Raw genomic sequence first — 16482 nt, 5'->3', positions numbered from 1 at the left:
CTTTCTAATATGACAGCAAGCTATTTAAAGGCACTATAAAACATAAAGTCAAATTTCAGATATTGGCAAGATTTCCATTAAAGTCTTCTTCAGATCTGAAAAGTCTGATGTCAAGTTAGCTTAGAGTTTCAGTTGCCTCTGATAAGGGACTATCATATGCCATTTTCTTGCATTATGACATTTTTCTGTTTCTTACAGTAAAATTACTGCTCATAGACAATGGGTCCTGTTCTTTCATTTTGAAATATCAAATGCTACTTAAAATGCAGTTACTCTAACATTCACATAATTGTATTTTTACAGTGGAAGTTTCTTACTTTTACAAACTTCTTTTTCCACATTATTCTACATTTTAACAAATAATAAACTTGACAGCTACGTGTGGCAGTAGTGGCTGTATGCAGGCTAGGAAAAATCAATGCAAAACCAAAATCCTGAAACATTTAACTTTTTTTAAATATTAGGATCGGTGAAGTTATGACTTGGTGAAAAGAAAAAAAGCATTAAGCATATTAACTACAGCTACTTATAGTATTCTAGGACCATAACCCTGAATCAGCCAGACCTGCATATCACATTGGCAGATTGCATTTAATGTTAAAAGAAAGAGCATCTTGTGAAGAAAAGCAATGTAATATCCAGGTGATTAAACATTTTGAAAAGTTTTCAGGAATTTTATCAATTGAAAGTAATTAATGCGAATTTGATAAAAATCAAATATGAAATTAAGTTACTATGAAATCAAATTTAGCAACCCATCACCTCAGCAATTATTATATTTCCACAGTCATTTGCTTTCAAATCAGCACGGTTATTACAGCTCTATTAGTCAGAAGCAGAAGCTACCTGTGAAATAATAGCAAAAAAAATCGTAGTGCTGATTTGCATGGTGAAAATTCCATAGCTATGCTGGATTTGCACATTCCATTGCTATGTCACTGATCTTCCTCCCCGATAACCCGACATTCTTCAACTCAACACAAGGGAAGCCATTTTTACAGACAGGAAAGAGTACTACAAAAATACTTTCTACTCTAGTTCTATCAATTACATGGGATTTTCTGCAGTCTAAACAACAGAGGGGAAGGGAGAGGATAAGGAACAAGGAATAAAGTTGAGATTAAACTTTAAAAAAAGTCACGTTTATCTAGAAGTCTACCTAAAGAAAAAAAAAAAGGAGAAAATACAGATAGAGTGGATAATAATATGTATTTCGAAAATGAGCATGGCCTCAGAGTTTATCAAACACCTTCCCAACTACTGTATGAAGGCCTTCGTAATTGTGATTTTTGTTGTCATACTGCAATGCCAAACAACCAGTAATTTGCACTATCTGATTGCCTTTCAGGGACCTACCTAGTTGCCTTCCTGAGAAAAACAGAGTCTGAAACTGACACAAATGAGAACATACTATATCCTTAAAATAGCTAAGAATGAAATAAAAGGTAGGGAAGTAAAACAGACATATGTATGCTAATTTAGAGTTAAATGATTCATTTCTCATTCCTAATTTAGTGTCCTTGTGTACCCCATGCCTTCTGTTCAGATTTTGATGACTACATAATTTTTTTTTGTAGCTATTCAACTAGCATTACACTTACAAATACTCCAAAAATACAGCTAACTGCAGAGAGGCAGATCTGGGAGAGATAAAAACAATCCATATCTCCTACAAAAAGAAATGTTACACTGTTTCCAGAAAACAGCAAGCCTAGCCAGGAGGAAGTAACATGCAATACATTGTCAAAGTGCTGTTAGGTACTACTATCTTGACACAGAAGTACAGGAATTCTTTAATTAAAAAACCCACAACCAACCAACCAACCCAAAGAAAAACAAAACCCCCAAAGAATTACAGCAATAACAAGTAGAAAATACCATCAGAAAATACCAAACTTACAGTCTCAAACTAGTTGAGCAATTTTCCAGATCTCCGTCTAGGTGTAAAGATGGTTGACACCTGGAAACTTTACCTCCCAACAGCTGGTCATTCAACAGTCACAAATACGATGTACATATTATAAACTGATCAACTGAGTTTGATAACATCCTAATTCCTCACTGAGCTCAGATACGGTTAACTTGTCTGATGCTAAAACTCTACCTGTGCTGTGCATTTCTCAACAGAGCAGAGCTCTGAAAGCATGAAGCTGGGTAAAGTCAGTCCCAAGGCAGGATTCAGCTCACCCTAATTTCAGACATCTACAGAGTAGCTGCCAACATGTGAGACCAGCTTTTAACTTGCCACTGAAGTCAATGAAGATCTAATCAATATAGTCAATGGAGTCTAGAAAGCAACAACCTTTCAAACTAAAGAGTTCTCAAGGCTCCGTCAACTAGAGGTAGGACACAGCTTCCTAAAGATACTTAGCAGTGTGATTTGACATGCCATAAGGTATACAAAATATCTATATAGAACAAGGATATTTGACACAGGACGCACAGGACACCTGCATCCTTCTGAGAGGCAGGTGGGATGCCCCACAGGGACTAAAATGATGGTAGGAAACCACATTCAGCCAACTGACTCCTGCATTCCTCTGTATTATCAGCAGACACCAAGCTCGGATGGAGACACCTTCACTGTAGATACCAACAGTGAACTTAATTCCATTTTGGCAAAGAGAATCCAGAATCAGTGTAAATGGAAAGCATACTTTATCATTGACAAAAATCTCACGCTAATTAAGTAACCACCACAGTGAATTTTCATATTACAAACTTTTCACTCAAACGAACAGAGAACAGAAACCCAGTGTGCTTTTGTTAAGGTATTTTTAAAGCAAATTTGAATAATTTTACGAAGAATATAATTCGTCTAATATTATAATATGAGAGAACTATAAATGAGGTCCCAGGGCCAACAGCAGCTCTTTCTGCGAGCCTCAACAAGTTGCAACTTCACTGCCTATTAGGATACCTAATCCAGGATAAGAATTGTTCCTTCCATTTTTATTTATTAAAATGAAAAATATTGGAGAAAACCCCTATACATACAGCTCACTAACAAATGAAGAATTATCCAATAACTTATATATGTCACATCCTTACATATTTGGATATGTGACAGCACTAAAATATCCCCTAATTATTCAATTTCTCAGCGTGACAGTAATAGTTACAGAATGAAGATAATTAATAAATTCTTATATATCAATTAATTTTTAAAAGACTTTCAACCAAAACCTCCCGGCTTTACACAAGAAGTTAGATAAATGTAATGACATTACAGCTGGAGTGTATAGGATTAGAATGATTTGATGCTCTGGTTAATACACATCTGTTACATGCAGCATTTAGCCTCTACGTCTTACTGCTGTTTTTTGTGGCTGCTGTCATTCAGTGCTTCCTGAGCTAAGCTAAGCGCGTGACTATAAGCGAAGTTAAATCAATCTCTATTTTATAAGGGCAGAGAAAAAAATATTACTAAACTGGAAAGACAGCTTCAGAGATCTCAGCAGTGAGAACTAGAAGTTTCCACTCTGTTTTCAAGGTCACTTAACACTACCAATCATTCAAACCCCACAAAGCTTTCTTTGGCATATGAAACACGCTTAAGATTTCCTCTTTGTTACAGAAGAAGAAAAATCCATGATTTTACTATGATTCCTAAAGTATGCCAACATAAGGATATGCTATGCAATTGAAGACCAGAGTTGGAATCTTCTGGGAATACATAAAGACGTAAGGAATTATCATCAGAGGTGTATGATACACCAAAATTACTTGCGCAGTCCTCCTACTGTTGACCACTGGCACTGATTATTGCCATTGCCTCCTTGACTACAGATCCAAGGAGCTTTCGCACATTTACATCATAAATCTTCCTACACAGGAAATCCTTATATTTTCTTTCTTACGCATTGTACTTACCTAATCCTTTAGGAGTAATGCCGCTGCTGTCAGCAGGATTAACCACCCAGTAGTAGTATTTCAGCGTGTGCATTAACTGCAGTACTGTTCCTACTCTGCGTATAGTGTTATAGATGGTAGCAGTTCCAATGAATTCAGCTGACAAGTAGGTATACAAAGATAACTGCACCTGAAGAATGGAAGTTATCCACAGAAACCCAAGTTATATATTAATGAACTTAATTTTTAGGCTTTTTAGGATTTACTTTGTATAGGATATAAAAAACTAAAAAATAATAAACTAACTTAGGGCTAGGACTGGACTGACACATGGAATGACCTCCAGAAATGCCTTCCAATCTAAATTTTCTATGATTCATGTCATGACATTTTCTATTTTGGCTTTTTATAATAAAAGTATATATTATCAGATTTTAGGACCATGCCACTTTTCACTTTGGTCCACATTCCTCATCTGTGATTATTTAGGAAAACAACTAATTCATTATCAGAGATGACCAATAACTTTTTATAGTTTTTACCAAACCAAAATACATAATATAATTAAAATGAAAGTTTATGCAGAGGTATAAAAAAATATATCCTAAATACATTTTAAATTAAAAATACATACTTTTATGCTTAATATTTAGGAAAATAGTGTAATGCAGCCAGTGAAAAATGGACTGTGTTTCTGGAAACAGTCTTTTGACAGAATTAGCCAGAATTTTAGGCAAGAATGTAACTGCTTTTAGAAACTTATAAGAGACATTGGAAAATACAGCTAAGCAGGGTATAGACTTCATGATCTGAAAAATCTTTGTTAATACCATGTTTTAAAATAAAAAAATTAAAAACCTAAGTACCATGACATAAAAGAATACTTGTAGGAGAGTCATAATATCATTCAAGTGTACAATTACCTTTGCAGGGGTATGTATCCAGATAGCAGGATTAAAAAGGATGTGATCACATAATTGTTTCAGTAGCGGTGCGCCGTGAGACAATCCATCTAAGTATTTTGCAAACGACAAAAATTGTTCCAGAACTGCTCTGGTTATATGAACTCTTGATGACTAGGGAAAAACAATCAGAAAGAACAACAAGAATAAAGAAAAACTTTCTTCCTTACTATACTTACAGCAGTAATATGAAGTGATAATTTCATCCAGTTCATCTTTACTAAATACATGTAATCTCATATGTTTTTATGTCACTGAATATGAAAAGGAAAGTTAAAAAACATATCAGCAACTTACACTTCCTAATAATAATCATGGTCTTTCTAATGGATACATTTAAGAGGTCAAAAATACTCATCAATAACTGAGTTAAATAATTTTTCTTTCTTTTCTTTTTTTATTTTTTGGGTTTTGTCTTTTTGGTTTTATTATAATCAGTCAGGATTCTACATTTTACAGCACAGTGCCCCGAGTACTTCGTCTGAAGTCCTTAACTCTTCTTCAGTTAATTTTGTGTCCTACTGAAATTGGGTTTCTCAGTATGTAAACACACATTAATGGTAGACTTGCTTTTGTTTCTTAAACATAAATAGGTATTTGAAGGATTTGGGTTCAAGGTTTCCTCAAATTTCAAAAGAGCCCTTCAGTTTCATAGCATACGCTATTAAGTCACTGTTGAGAACTGCTCCTATGCAGTAACATGGCATGAGGACTTTAACAAACTACTTTATACACTAAGTTAACGAAAGGCACCAATAAGAAAAACCATTAAACAGCCTTCCCCTAGCCTTCCCTAAAAAATGTTCCAATTACTTTTAATGCTGTAACTATAGTCTGGGAACATGCAGATTAATTATTTTTAGAAGTGAAGTCCATTTGTGAGTAATACAAGCTCAGCCTGGATGCTGAGTTTCCTTTGGCTTGTACATCACAGTTCACAATAGTCTGCAACTAATAAGAACAAAAATGTTATTCTGAAGTTTGAGTAAAAAAAAAGAATCTTTCTGTCCTCTCAGAAGTATTGATCACATGCAAATGAACAACAGATAATTTACAAATAATAAAATTGAGCCTGGCTAGGAAATAAAAGGATTTTTTCCTGTCATGTGTGCCAACTGAATATAAGCATATACTGAAAAAAATAAAATACATCCTTTTGAAAAACTGCAGCTAAGGACAAGATAACATAAAAAAAAAAAGAAAACGGCATATGCTGTAAAAATTGTGTTGTGACAGACATCGATCAAAATCCTTCAAATATTCACATACCCTGAGTTTAATGATTGTAACAGGTGTTAATTAGAATAGTATGCAAACATTTTTTTTTTAAATTTCATATACAGCATTCTAAATTGATGCATTCAATGTGTGTAAACCATAGTGCTCTATTCAAGAGAAAGGGACTCCATGAGGACTCACTAGCCTGCTTGTATACAACTTACAAAACTGGAGCTAACAGCTTTGTAAATTCATTCCAGTTATGTCACAAGAAAACCTACCATCAGAAAAAAAACCCCACCTCACACTAGTTCTTTGACTTTGTAAATCACACTTGCTTAGTACATAAAAAATAGAAGCCTAGGAAATAATCTGCTTTTAGGTATCACTTCAGTGAAGGTAAACTTCTACTACTAGATTCTACTATAAGAATGTATTTTCCTAGCTGAAAATAGGATAGGGAGCAGAATGAGAGAAAATATTTATCATTCTTCTTCAAAATTCAGTACATTTTTAAAGGTGAGATTATCATTATTTAATTTCACCATCGAACAACACAAAGCTCTGGTCATGGTTTCTTCTCAAATAGTTGTTACACTGACCTCATGCTAATGAAAAATAGAGCAGCAGACATTCTGCTCTGCTGAAGCCATGAGATTCAACTGTAAGAGTATTACCATCTTAGTACAGTAGTTTGTTTCCAGATTATTAAATCACAGTAATGTGAGGGCTTTGAGCCAGGAGGCAGGTAATGCTCCTCAGACAAGCATCTGAACTGAACCTCAGTTTTGTGATAACTGCTTATCATGTCTGAAAACAAGCAAGTAAAGGGAATGCTCCTTGCAACTGCTTCTTTCAGAAATGAAATTATTGTACAGTTTTTATTATTCAAAACACAGAGCAATTATTTCAACCATTTCAGAACTGAACCACAGATGATTAACTTTATTTCTATTAACGTACACAAAAAAAGAAATTTAAACCTAAATTACGACACATCTGTGATACGCTTCTACAAACCGGGAACATGAAAACTTTCCTAAACAAGAGTTTGGGGGACGGAGAGTGGAGGAACACAAATGAAAATACATCAAAGTGATTCACAAAATCTAAAGTAAAAGCATAAATTAGATAAACAGGATCAACTCCAGAAAATTGATTCTTTGAATATTGACATATAAGAGGAAAAGGAAGATGAAAAGACTCTGCAGGCAATGTGTAAGTAACACAAATCAAAAATATTTCATATCACAAATATATTTTATTCCACCAGTCCTTTGAGCTAAATGACTGAAAATACCACAAAGACAGTAGAAATACTGAGAACAAAGATTAAAAAAACCCTCCAAACATACCTTTTCAAGGAGGTAGCCAATGACCAGAAAGCCTTTTCCACCAAGCATTTGCTCTTGCATGGCTACTGAACTCTTAAGAAGCTCAACCAAGAAAGCCAACAGGGTAGCACTGCATGTAAAGAACAAGCATTTTTTCAGATTACAGATGTAGAAAAATCAATCTGTTACATTCTCAATATTCACCAGCTATTAAATGAACAGAAATCAGAAACGGGCTTAAAGTGGTAAACTGTGAAAGAACACAAATCTTACTTTTTCTGACAAATTTCTCCAATCATTGTTCGCATATTACAATGGGAGGAGTGAGAGTTCATATTCAGACAGAAGTGCAAAATCATTTTGTCACCTATCCTGATTTGACCAGGACTATCCCAAGTTTTAAATATCCAGTCCTGCAACTTGCAGTTCTAGCCAAAGGTTTTGCGGTTGGAAGAGGCAGAAGATGATGAGTGGGATCCAGCTGACAGTGCTAGAATGATGCAGACAGGGGCCACATCAACCATTTTACCATCCAGACTAACGATGCTAAACAGCAAAATTTGCAGCCACTAGGTATATCATCACTCCACACTTTCAGTCCCTCGAGTTACCACTACCACAGAAATGAGGCATAAAATGGCCAAACATGAACCACAGTGGAACAACAGCAGGGTGGAGAGCTTCCTTCGTACTTTCTCCAGACGAAACACGACAATAATATTTAGGTCTGACAAAATAAAGGCTGAAAATCACTTTCATCCAGTTAGAAAAGCACAGAGAGACTTCCAGAGGCCACAAGGAAATCACCCAGCAGCCCATCCCAGCTGTATCTGTAAGTGAGGTGTTCAGAAAGCACAGGGAGGGGAAAAAGTGTTCAGAAAAGGTTACTGTTTAGTAACAGAAGAGATATGAAATACTTCAGGGGACAGACTAGGCAAGAAAGTGAAACTAAGTTATGAAAACCAACAGAAGAAACATATGACGGATCAATGCATGGTGGGAGAAAAATTGCAACTGACTCTTGGGTGTTGAGAGGGAAACAACACTCATCTGTTGCTGAAAAACCCAGAGGAAAGGGAGAAAGGAAAAAAAGCCCCATATTTATGACAGAAAGGAAATATTTTAAATGATTTTTCAAATATATCAAACAGGTAGATGACGGAACACTTTCTACTGCATATACAATGCATACATAAAGTCATTATTCCTTTCCTAAAAATAAAACAGGTATAACGATTTCTAGTTGTACTGACAAATATCTTCAACCATGAAGATTTTCACACAGGTGGTAGGCACAGGTAAAAGTGAAAACTGTGGCTTTTGCAGCTATGAAAAAGTGAATTAAAGGAAATGTTCAACCTGCATTTTATAAATTTCAACTTTACTTACAGTATATACTCAGTTAAAGGTTTGCTTGCTCTCCAAATACAATCTTTTACTTTGAAATAAATGTTGAGATTGGTTAATCCATGCCAGCACCAAAACATAATCAATTTGCTGAGGAAAGCAAGATTTATTCTATTTGGTGAGCAAGGCTGCCATGCGAAAAGTACACAGTGTGGGCAAAGTACATGCTGTGAACATGAAATAGTGCCTTGTCTTGCTTCATTGTTGAACGGTCACAATAATCAGTCTAAAAATCACATACAGAATGCTCCACAGAACGTCAGCAGTAAAAGAACACAGATAATATCCATTTACAGTACTCAAAAGCTTTTATCAAAACAGCCTGTCAAGCTGTCACATCAATTTCAAACCAGGTTATATGCATCAATTTTTTCTTTCCCCAGCTAAAGTTTCTATTGTATTTGTCATCTAAACCAAGATATTCATCATTTTTACTACATGATAATCCATAAAAAGCTCATATAAAGGGTTGAAGATTTATATTTAGAAGCTTTTTTAAAAAAATAATGAATAAGTCAAAGAAAATTCCATATAGATGGTGCTTACTATCATCCTCTATGAGTAACCTTATGACCTAGGACAACCCAATATACAACAGCATACCTCTTTGCAGGAATAGGACCTAAATTACAATAATAAATACTATTAAAATTATTTAGAAGATTGTTGTACCATGAACATGGCACCAGACTTAAGTTTAAAAGGTTCTACTTCCACTTCAATAAGTGATTTATTGAAAGCCCTTTTCTTTGTATTGACATTTATTGGTCCATCCTATGAGCTTCGATGCAAATTCATGGGCTAGAGTTATTCTTATCTCATATTAACACAATCTCTATGCACTTGTTAGAAATTCTGATAGGACTCCTAATACAAGTTATAAGACACACTGACACCCTAACAATAAAGATTTTTCTCTCTTTTCTTCAAGTACACGTAAATCACGCTCGGAAATAATCAGTGGCCAGCTAATATTTAACCATGCCACAGGCACAGAAACATACAAGCTGGTTCTATGCAATTAAGACTAAATCAACAAAGTTTATTAATTCAGATGCAGGTAGAGCCCAAATATCACTTTTTAGATATTAACCATCTTTATGCGCGGTATGGCTGAACTGATTAATGCTGCCTGCCCACATAAGCTCTGCAACGAACTACCTTAGCTGTCAGCGCAAAGTAATGCCCATGTTTCTCGTTCCAGGAAAACGTATTAATTCAGCCAATACTTCTGTGAATGAGCTATGCCTTTCCTTAAGCCCGAAATGGCTTTTAACATCTATCGAACCAGATATATAAAGACACCACAAGCCAGCTCTGCAGAGTCAGCTCAGGTCCGCAAGCAGTAACTCTAACTTCTAATCCTTCTGCATTATCCAAGATTGCCACCATAAATAATAGAGTTGACTGTAGTATACAGTAATTCAAATCTTGGGATAGCACACGTGAACACAACATTACACTTCACACCTTCAAGCACATAAAAAATTCCAAGTACCAGAAAAAGCATCAGTTAGGGAAAACCACCTGGCAGTCACATAGAGGCACAGTGACGTTTGAGGTGAATACATACAGGACCACAGTACTGATGAAAATTAACACCATAATTAAATGTAACTAGCAGTTTGTCTGCATCATTATGCAGGAAATTAAATAATTTAAAGATCTGTAATATTTTAACTGATAGAAGAACTGTAAAATCAAAATGGAAGTGTTTTTAAATTCTCACTGCACGTACAGTACTGAAGCTATTGCTACCTGGAGATAATGATCAGAGACAGTCAGGAAATAGACTACATGTCTAGTTTGACATTTTTTCCAGAAATCTTGCTTACACTTGTTTCAGGTGAAACTTCTTTTATAGAGGAGGAAGGAGGGAATGAAACTGCACTAAATAACAGTGGTTTTTGCAATAACTGTTTTTACATGTTATGTTATCTTAGATACTTTATGCTAGAGAGCATTCAATCTGCCTAAAAAGGTCCAACTGTTAAACGTTTGATTCTTAGATAAGCTTTCCCAACCTCTTCAAAAGTTCTCTTTCCCCACATGTTCAGACTGACCTCAAGCATTTAAGTGTGTGTGTGTGTGTGTGTGTGTGTGTGTAAAAAATATAAATCCATACTGACACAATGGATCTTTTCTCCTCAATATTGCATTCTAAGAAATTAGTCTTCTAGAGAACTCCCTGCCTAACTTAAAGGACTGTACCTAGAACTTGGAACATATTTCTAAGGACAGTAAATCTATGTGGTCATCTTGGCAGCTGAAAATACATTAAACCTGAAGATCTTAAATATAAAAGTTTTTATCAGCAGAACCAGGTTGCCAAAATTACGCTTTTAAAAAGGTTGCTGTTGACACAGGGGAAATAATATTGATTAGAAGACTGTCTTCTAGGATGAACAATTTTTCAAACAGAATTTAACAAACTTACCAGGAACTAAAATGCATCGGATTGCTGCAGGGCTCACATTAAACTGGCAAAATTCTGTGCACTGCCATACAAAATTTCACTCCATTCTTGCCTATTTTCAACTCCCTTAGATACAAAGGCAAATATAAAGGATACTTCAGCCCATTCCTACATCTCCTCTACACCACTCCCTGCCTAGCACACATCAGTTTGTCTGCAGTGCAGCTAAGATACATGTACACAACGAAAGTATATGTCAACCGACACTAAATCAGACAGAATTATGATTTCTACTGAAAATGTAATTAATTTCAGAACAAAATTTTCCCAGCAGCTTTCCATTAGTAAAAGGTAGAAAAAAAAAAAAAGATGCTGTATTTCTAATGGTTTTGATATTGCTTATTCTATAATTAGCGTATTGTAGAGACAGTAAGTGTCTGGAATACTGTTACATAAAATCCAGAAGATTAATTACATTGTTACAGCCTTGCCTGATTTTCCCCTCAAACATACATGTCCCTTGTGAAGACTTAAAAAAAAAAAAAGTAATTTTTTTTTTTATAAATAAAACAGGAGCACAGAATTGGTGTTCACAGCATGCACTGTCTGACTAGAAGATGTTCTTAGGGATGTTTTCATATCTATATGTATTTATTGTATTTGTGAAGTCCCTACCTTTATATTTTTCAGACAGTTATTCTTATGACGTGCACTGTGAAGTTACAACTACCATCTAGCTTATTTCATTCATCCAGATATATAGATACAATATAAATAATTATTACGTTTCACTAGTTCATCATTATGTTTCAACATCACAATATTCATTCAACGGTCATGCAATGTTACTCCTTATATAAAAAATATACTACAGATCTTCACAAAACCAATGGCTGCTGTAGGTAACAGTCTTCAAAATTCCAAAATATGACACTTCCTTATTCATTAAAAATAAGATTAATTACACACAGAAATAAATGTTTCATTTTCACTGCCCATTTCTATCTATGGTAATTTGAAAGGACCTTTTCCCATTACACGTAGAAGAAGCTCGCACTGGAAATCCCAGGGTTACAAAGTCTTTATGCTATGACAACCATTGGACAAGAGACACCTTTGTCAAATTCTAAGCTGACTGGTAGTTCCCACTAAGTGAACAATTATTACTGTTTTGTGGAGCTAAAACATGGGAAAATTTAGATAAACTATTCTTATTAAATGAGTTGCTATGACTTCACTTAGAAATGAAGCATCCTATTAGGATGCTATTAGGAACATCAGACATATATTCAAATATGATGAAAAAGGCTTTGGAGAAATAAAGAAAACCCTAAAGTCAGAGATCTGCTAGAGATCACTAGGATAAAAGTGAAATTCATCTTGTTTTTTTTTTTGTTTTGTTTTGTTTTTTTTTTTTAAATGACTATATAGATCAATTTCTTTAATCTACTCTTTCCCATGATAATTTTCTCTGAAAAATTTACCTTAATTACTTTAGGTTTCATCTTGGATTGCACATTACAAAGCTGTCTGGAGTGTGCTTTATAAAAGGAATCTTTAAATAAAGTAGGCATGCAGCTATGAAGTATGTTGATTAATGATAGATTATTTAACTTGAAGAGGCTATGTAAAAGAGAATGATGCTGGTATTTGTTCTGTCTGATTATCTTTGGGAAGGATCCTTTATAAACTAATTCCATTTATATTTCCAGCTTCTCCAAAATAGACAAAAGTATTGTATAATTAACTCCATCACAGGCTGTTAATATGATAAGTTTTGAAAACTAATCTTGGCATAAAGAGATAAAGTGGTATTAAGGAAAATCACACACCAACAATTAATATTTTGTTTTTAAACAGAAAAAAATCCCAAGGTACTTGCCCCTTAACTTCGGTTCAAAATGCAATACTGACTGTATTAAGATACATAATAATAATTAATATCACATATTATTAGCTGTTAATAATAATTATTATTATACACTCTTCGTCTGCTGGCTGCCCATTACATCTCATTGTTAGCAAACAGTTTTTAATGAGTTTGGCTGATTCATTAAGTAATTTCTTACTTCATCAGAATATTTACTAAATGTTTCATAGTATGGATTTAGAAATCCTCAGGGAGAAGCATTAGCAATACATTTTGATTCACAGATGTGAGATGATCTCCACTTCCTTACTTCATTCCTTCAGGAAGAAAATCAAAGCACAAAGGGTAAGCATGGATTTCGGAAACCGTTTTGACTGCACTTATAATCCAAGTTGGGAATACAAAAAAGGATTTTCATCAAGGTATATTCACTGCTAAAGCATGAAATCAAACACCCGTGCATGTTTTAATGCAGTCAATTGCTCTGCTGCCACATTAGATTCATAGAATCATAGAATCTTCATGGTTGGAAAGGACCTTTGGGATCATCGAGTCCAACCATACACACACACAAAAAAACCCCTACAATCTCTGCCACTAGAGCATGCCCTGAAGTGCCACATCTAGATGTTTCTTAAACACCTCTAGGGATGGTGACTCAACCACCTCCCTGGGCAGGCTGTTCCAGTGCCTGACCACTCTTTCAGTAAAGTAATTCTTCCTAATATCTAATCTAAACCTCCCCTGCCGCAACTTCAGACCATTTCCTCTGGTCCTGTCATTATTCACCTGGGAGAAGAGGCCAACACCCACCTCTCTCCAACCTCCTTTTTAGGTAGTTGTAGAGGGCAATGAGGTCTCCCCTCAGCCTCCTCTTCTCCAAGCTAAACATGCCCAGCTCCCTCAGCCTCTCCTCATATGACCTGGTCTCCAGACCCCTCACCAGCCTGGTAGCTCTCCTCTGGACATGCTGCAGCACCTCAATGTCCCTCTTGTACAGAGGGGCCCAGAACTGAACACAGGACTCGAGGTGAGGCCTCACCAGTGCCGAGTACAGAGGCACGGTCACTTCCCTGCTCCTGCTGGCCACGCTATTCCTGATACAAGCCAGAATGCTGTTGGCCTTCTTGGCCACCTGGGCACACTGCTGGCTCATGTTAAGCTGGCCGTCCACCAGCACCCCCAGGTCCTTTTCTGCTGGGCAGCTTTCCAGCCACTCTTCCCCAAGCTTGTAGCGCTGCTTGGGGTTGTTGTGACCGAAATGCAGGACCCAGCACTTGGCCTTATTAAACCTCATACAGTTGGCCTTGGCCCATCGATCCAGCCTGTCCAGGTCCCTCTGTAGAGCCTTCCTACCCTCAAGCAGATCAACACTCCCACCTAGTTTGGTGTCGTCTGCAAACTTACTGAGGGTGCACTAATTACTTATTACTCATATTCATTCATTCATATTTACGTAATCATGGTCACTAAAGCCTGTGCGCCACGAAGCCAAGAAAGGTTCCCCTAACCAGGCTGGAGGTAAGATAAACTCAGAGCAGAAGAGACTCGGACAGATAGTGGGGATGGAGAGGAAGTTCCCATGAGCTACAGCTATGGCAGCTCTCTAAAGTGCTTCCTTAGCTTCCAGTTTAATTACCTTTTTTTTTTCTGTAGGCTTGTTGGAGAGAAAAGAGAAACTACTTATTTCTCTTCCCTTTCCCACTTCCTTTTTCTTAAAACATATGATGAGGTCAATAAGTGAAGGCTACTAAACGTGTTTCATCCAAACTGATGTCATTAAACACGTCAGATGAATAGGTGTCGCGTGGGAGAACTAGAGAGGCGGGTCTTTACACACCTCTGCATACGGGCATAACATTTTGGGATACAGACTCCAGTCATAAATTAGCCATCCTTAATAGTTCCTGGATCTTCTGGAGGAGGCACAACAGTTTAGGAATTTACAAAGGTTTTCTACCTTATGATACAGCGACTGTATTTTCATTATAAACTATTATTGTCCAGGCATTCCGATTTGGCAAGTCACATTCCTGTTGTCACAGTTCGGGAAGATTCCAGTACAACTGATTTCATCTGAGCACAGCTAGGTTGTACTGGAGATGTGAAATTTCAGATGTGATATTCAGCCTTCTTCCCTTTGAAATGCATGGGGAGACGGTTATTAGCACCCGACTCTGCAAACTCTAACTTGTAGATTGGAGACAGCAATGGACTGGGACCTTGGCTCTCTCAGAGGCACAAAGGTAAATACAACGACCTTGGAAAGAATGACTTTCATACCCACTCTCAAGTTTAAATAGCTGTGCCAGCTGTGGCAAACGAGAAAATTATTGAAAGACAGCAGCAGAGGACAGGTTAAGTAGGTAGGATACTACTTGGCATTTATCTTATTTTCTACCATAATCTTATAGCTAAATTCAATTAAACTAATGGCATTATTAAGAATTATTGAAAACTGACAGATTTTTTGTGTTAAGCTAATGAAAAAATCAAGACACCAAACTGCATTTCCTATCAAGCTGTGCTATTTCCCATTTGTGGAAACTGATAGGAAAACTGCTTTTTCCTACCAAATTATTAATCTGTCAAAAAGTAGATGCAGTAACACTACTAGTTACAGACAGGAATCCCAAAAGTCATCATCTGAATATAAAAAATACTAAAAAAAATGAGTACAAGATACTAATTAATCAAAGCAAAACACAAAACATTTACAGGAAAAGACGAAGAACAGGAGTTGCGATATTGTTGCTCCCCTCACCAATGTTTCCATTTCACTGGCTTATTCACAATAGATTGGCAATATACTCTGTAAACTATATTAAAGTGTGAAAATAATGTCAGAAATAAAACTGAGTGAAAAGATGCCTACGTTTACTTTGCTACAAATTTTAGGTGGGTGTATATATCACGTGGGCCTAGGCACTGCATTTATTTAGTTTGATAAACAGTAAAAGCATTTTTGATTTTTATTATATAGTATGCAATCTAGAGAATCCAGCTAGTAACTTCTAGAACAAGTATATAAAAGATATTATTGGAATTATTTCATCTATTTAAGCAAACAGCTACAGCTTATAGAATCATAGAATCTTCATGGTTGGAAAGGACCTTTGAGATCATCAAGTCCAACCAAACAACCTACAATCTCTGCCACTAAAGCATGCCCTGAAGCTCCATCCACTTTTAAATATTTTCCCAAAATGGTACAGTCCAAAGCAACAATCTCATCTGAACTAACACTCGTTATTTATTCTGTGAAGGAATTGGGTCAGTGCCAAAGGCTGCGCACCCAATACCTTGTCAGAATCAATCCGTATGTCAGCACTCAGCAGCGCCTAATGAATTCAAAACCACACACGAGAGACCACAAGTGAACAAAGCAAGTCCTTCCTATCATATTACCCATGTAGTACAATC

General features: G+C 36.0%; 1 protein-coding gene across 9 annotated transcripts in view; it reads right to left on the bottom strand.

The window, feature by feature from the left end:
* The window catches only part of NBEA (neurobeachin), a 511894-nt gene that overhangs the window by 359110 nt on the left and 136302 nt on the right, over positions 1–16482 (bottom strand). For all 9 annotated transcript variants that reach the window (XM_054223413.1, XM_054223357.1, XM_054223366.1 and 6 more), the window contains exons 11-13: positions 7388–7496; positions 4776–4928; positions 3874–4042 (exon numbers count right to left, since the gene is read on the bottom strand). In XM_054223413.1, coding sequence (XP_054079388.1) covers positions 3874–4042; positions 4776–4928; positions 7388–7496 — 431 coding nt within the window. The remainder of the gene's footprint in view (positions 1–3873; positions 4043–4775; positions 4929–7387; positions 7497–16482) is intronic.

Source organism: Rissa tridactyla, chromosome 1, assembly GCF_028500815.1.
Source record: "Rissa tridactyla isolate bRisTri1 chromosome 1, bRisTri1.patW.cur.20221130, whole genome shotgun sequence".
Classification (NCBI taxonomy): Eukaryota; Metazoa; Chordata; class Aves; order Charadriiformes; family Laridae; genus Rissa; species Rissa tridactyla.
This window is presented reverse-complemented; position numbering and strand designations above follow the sequence as displayed.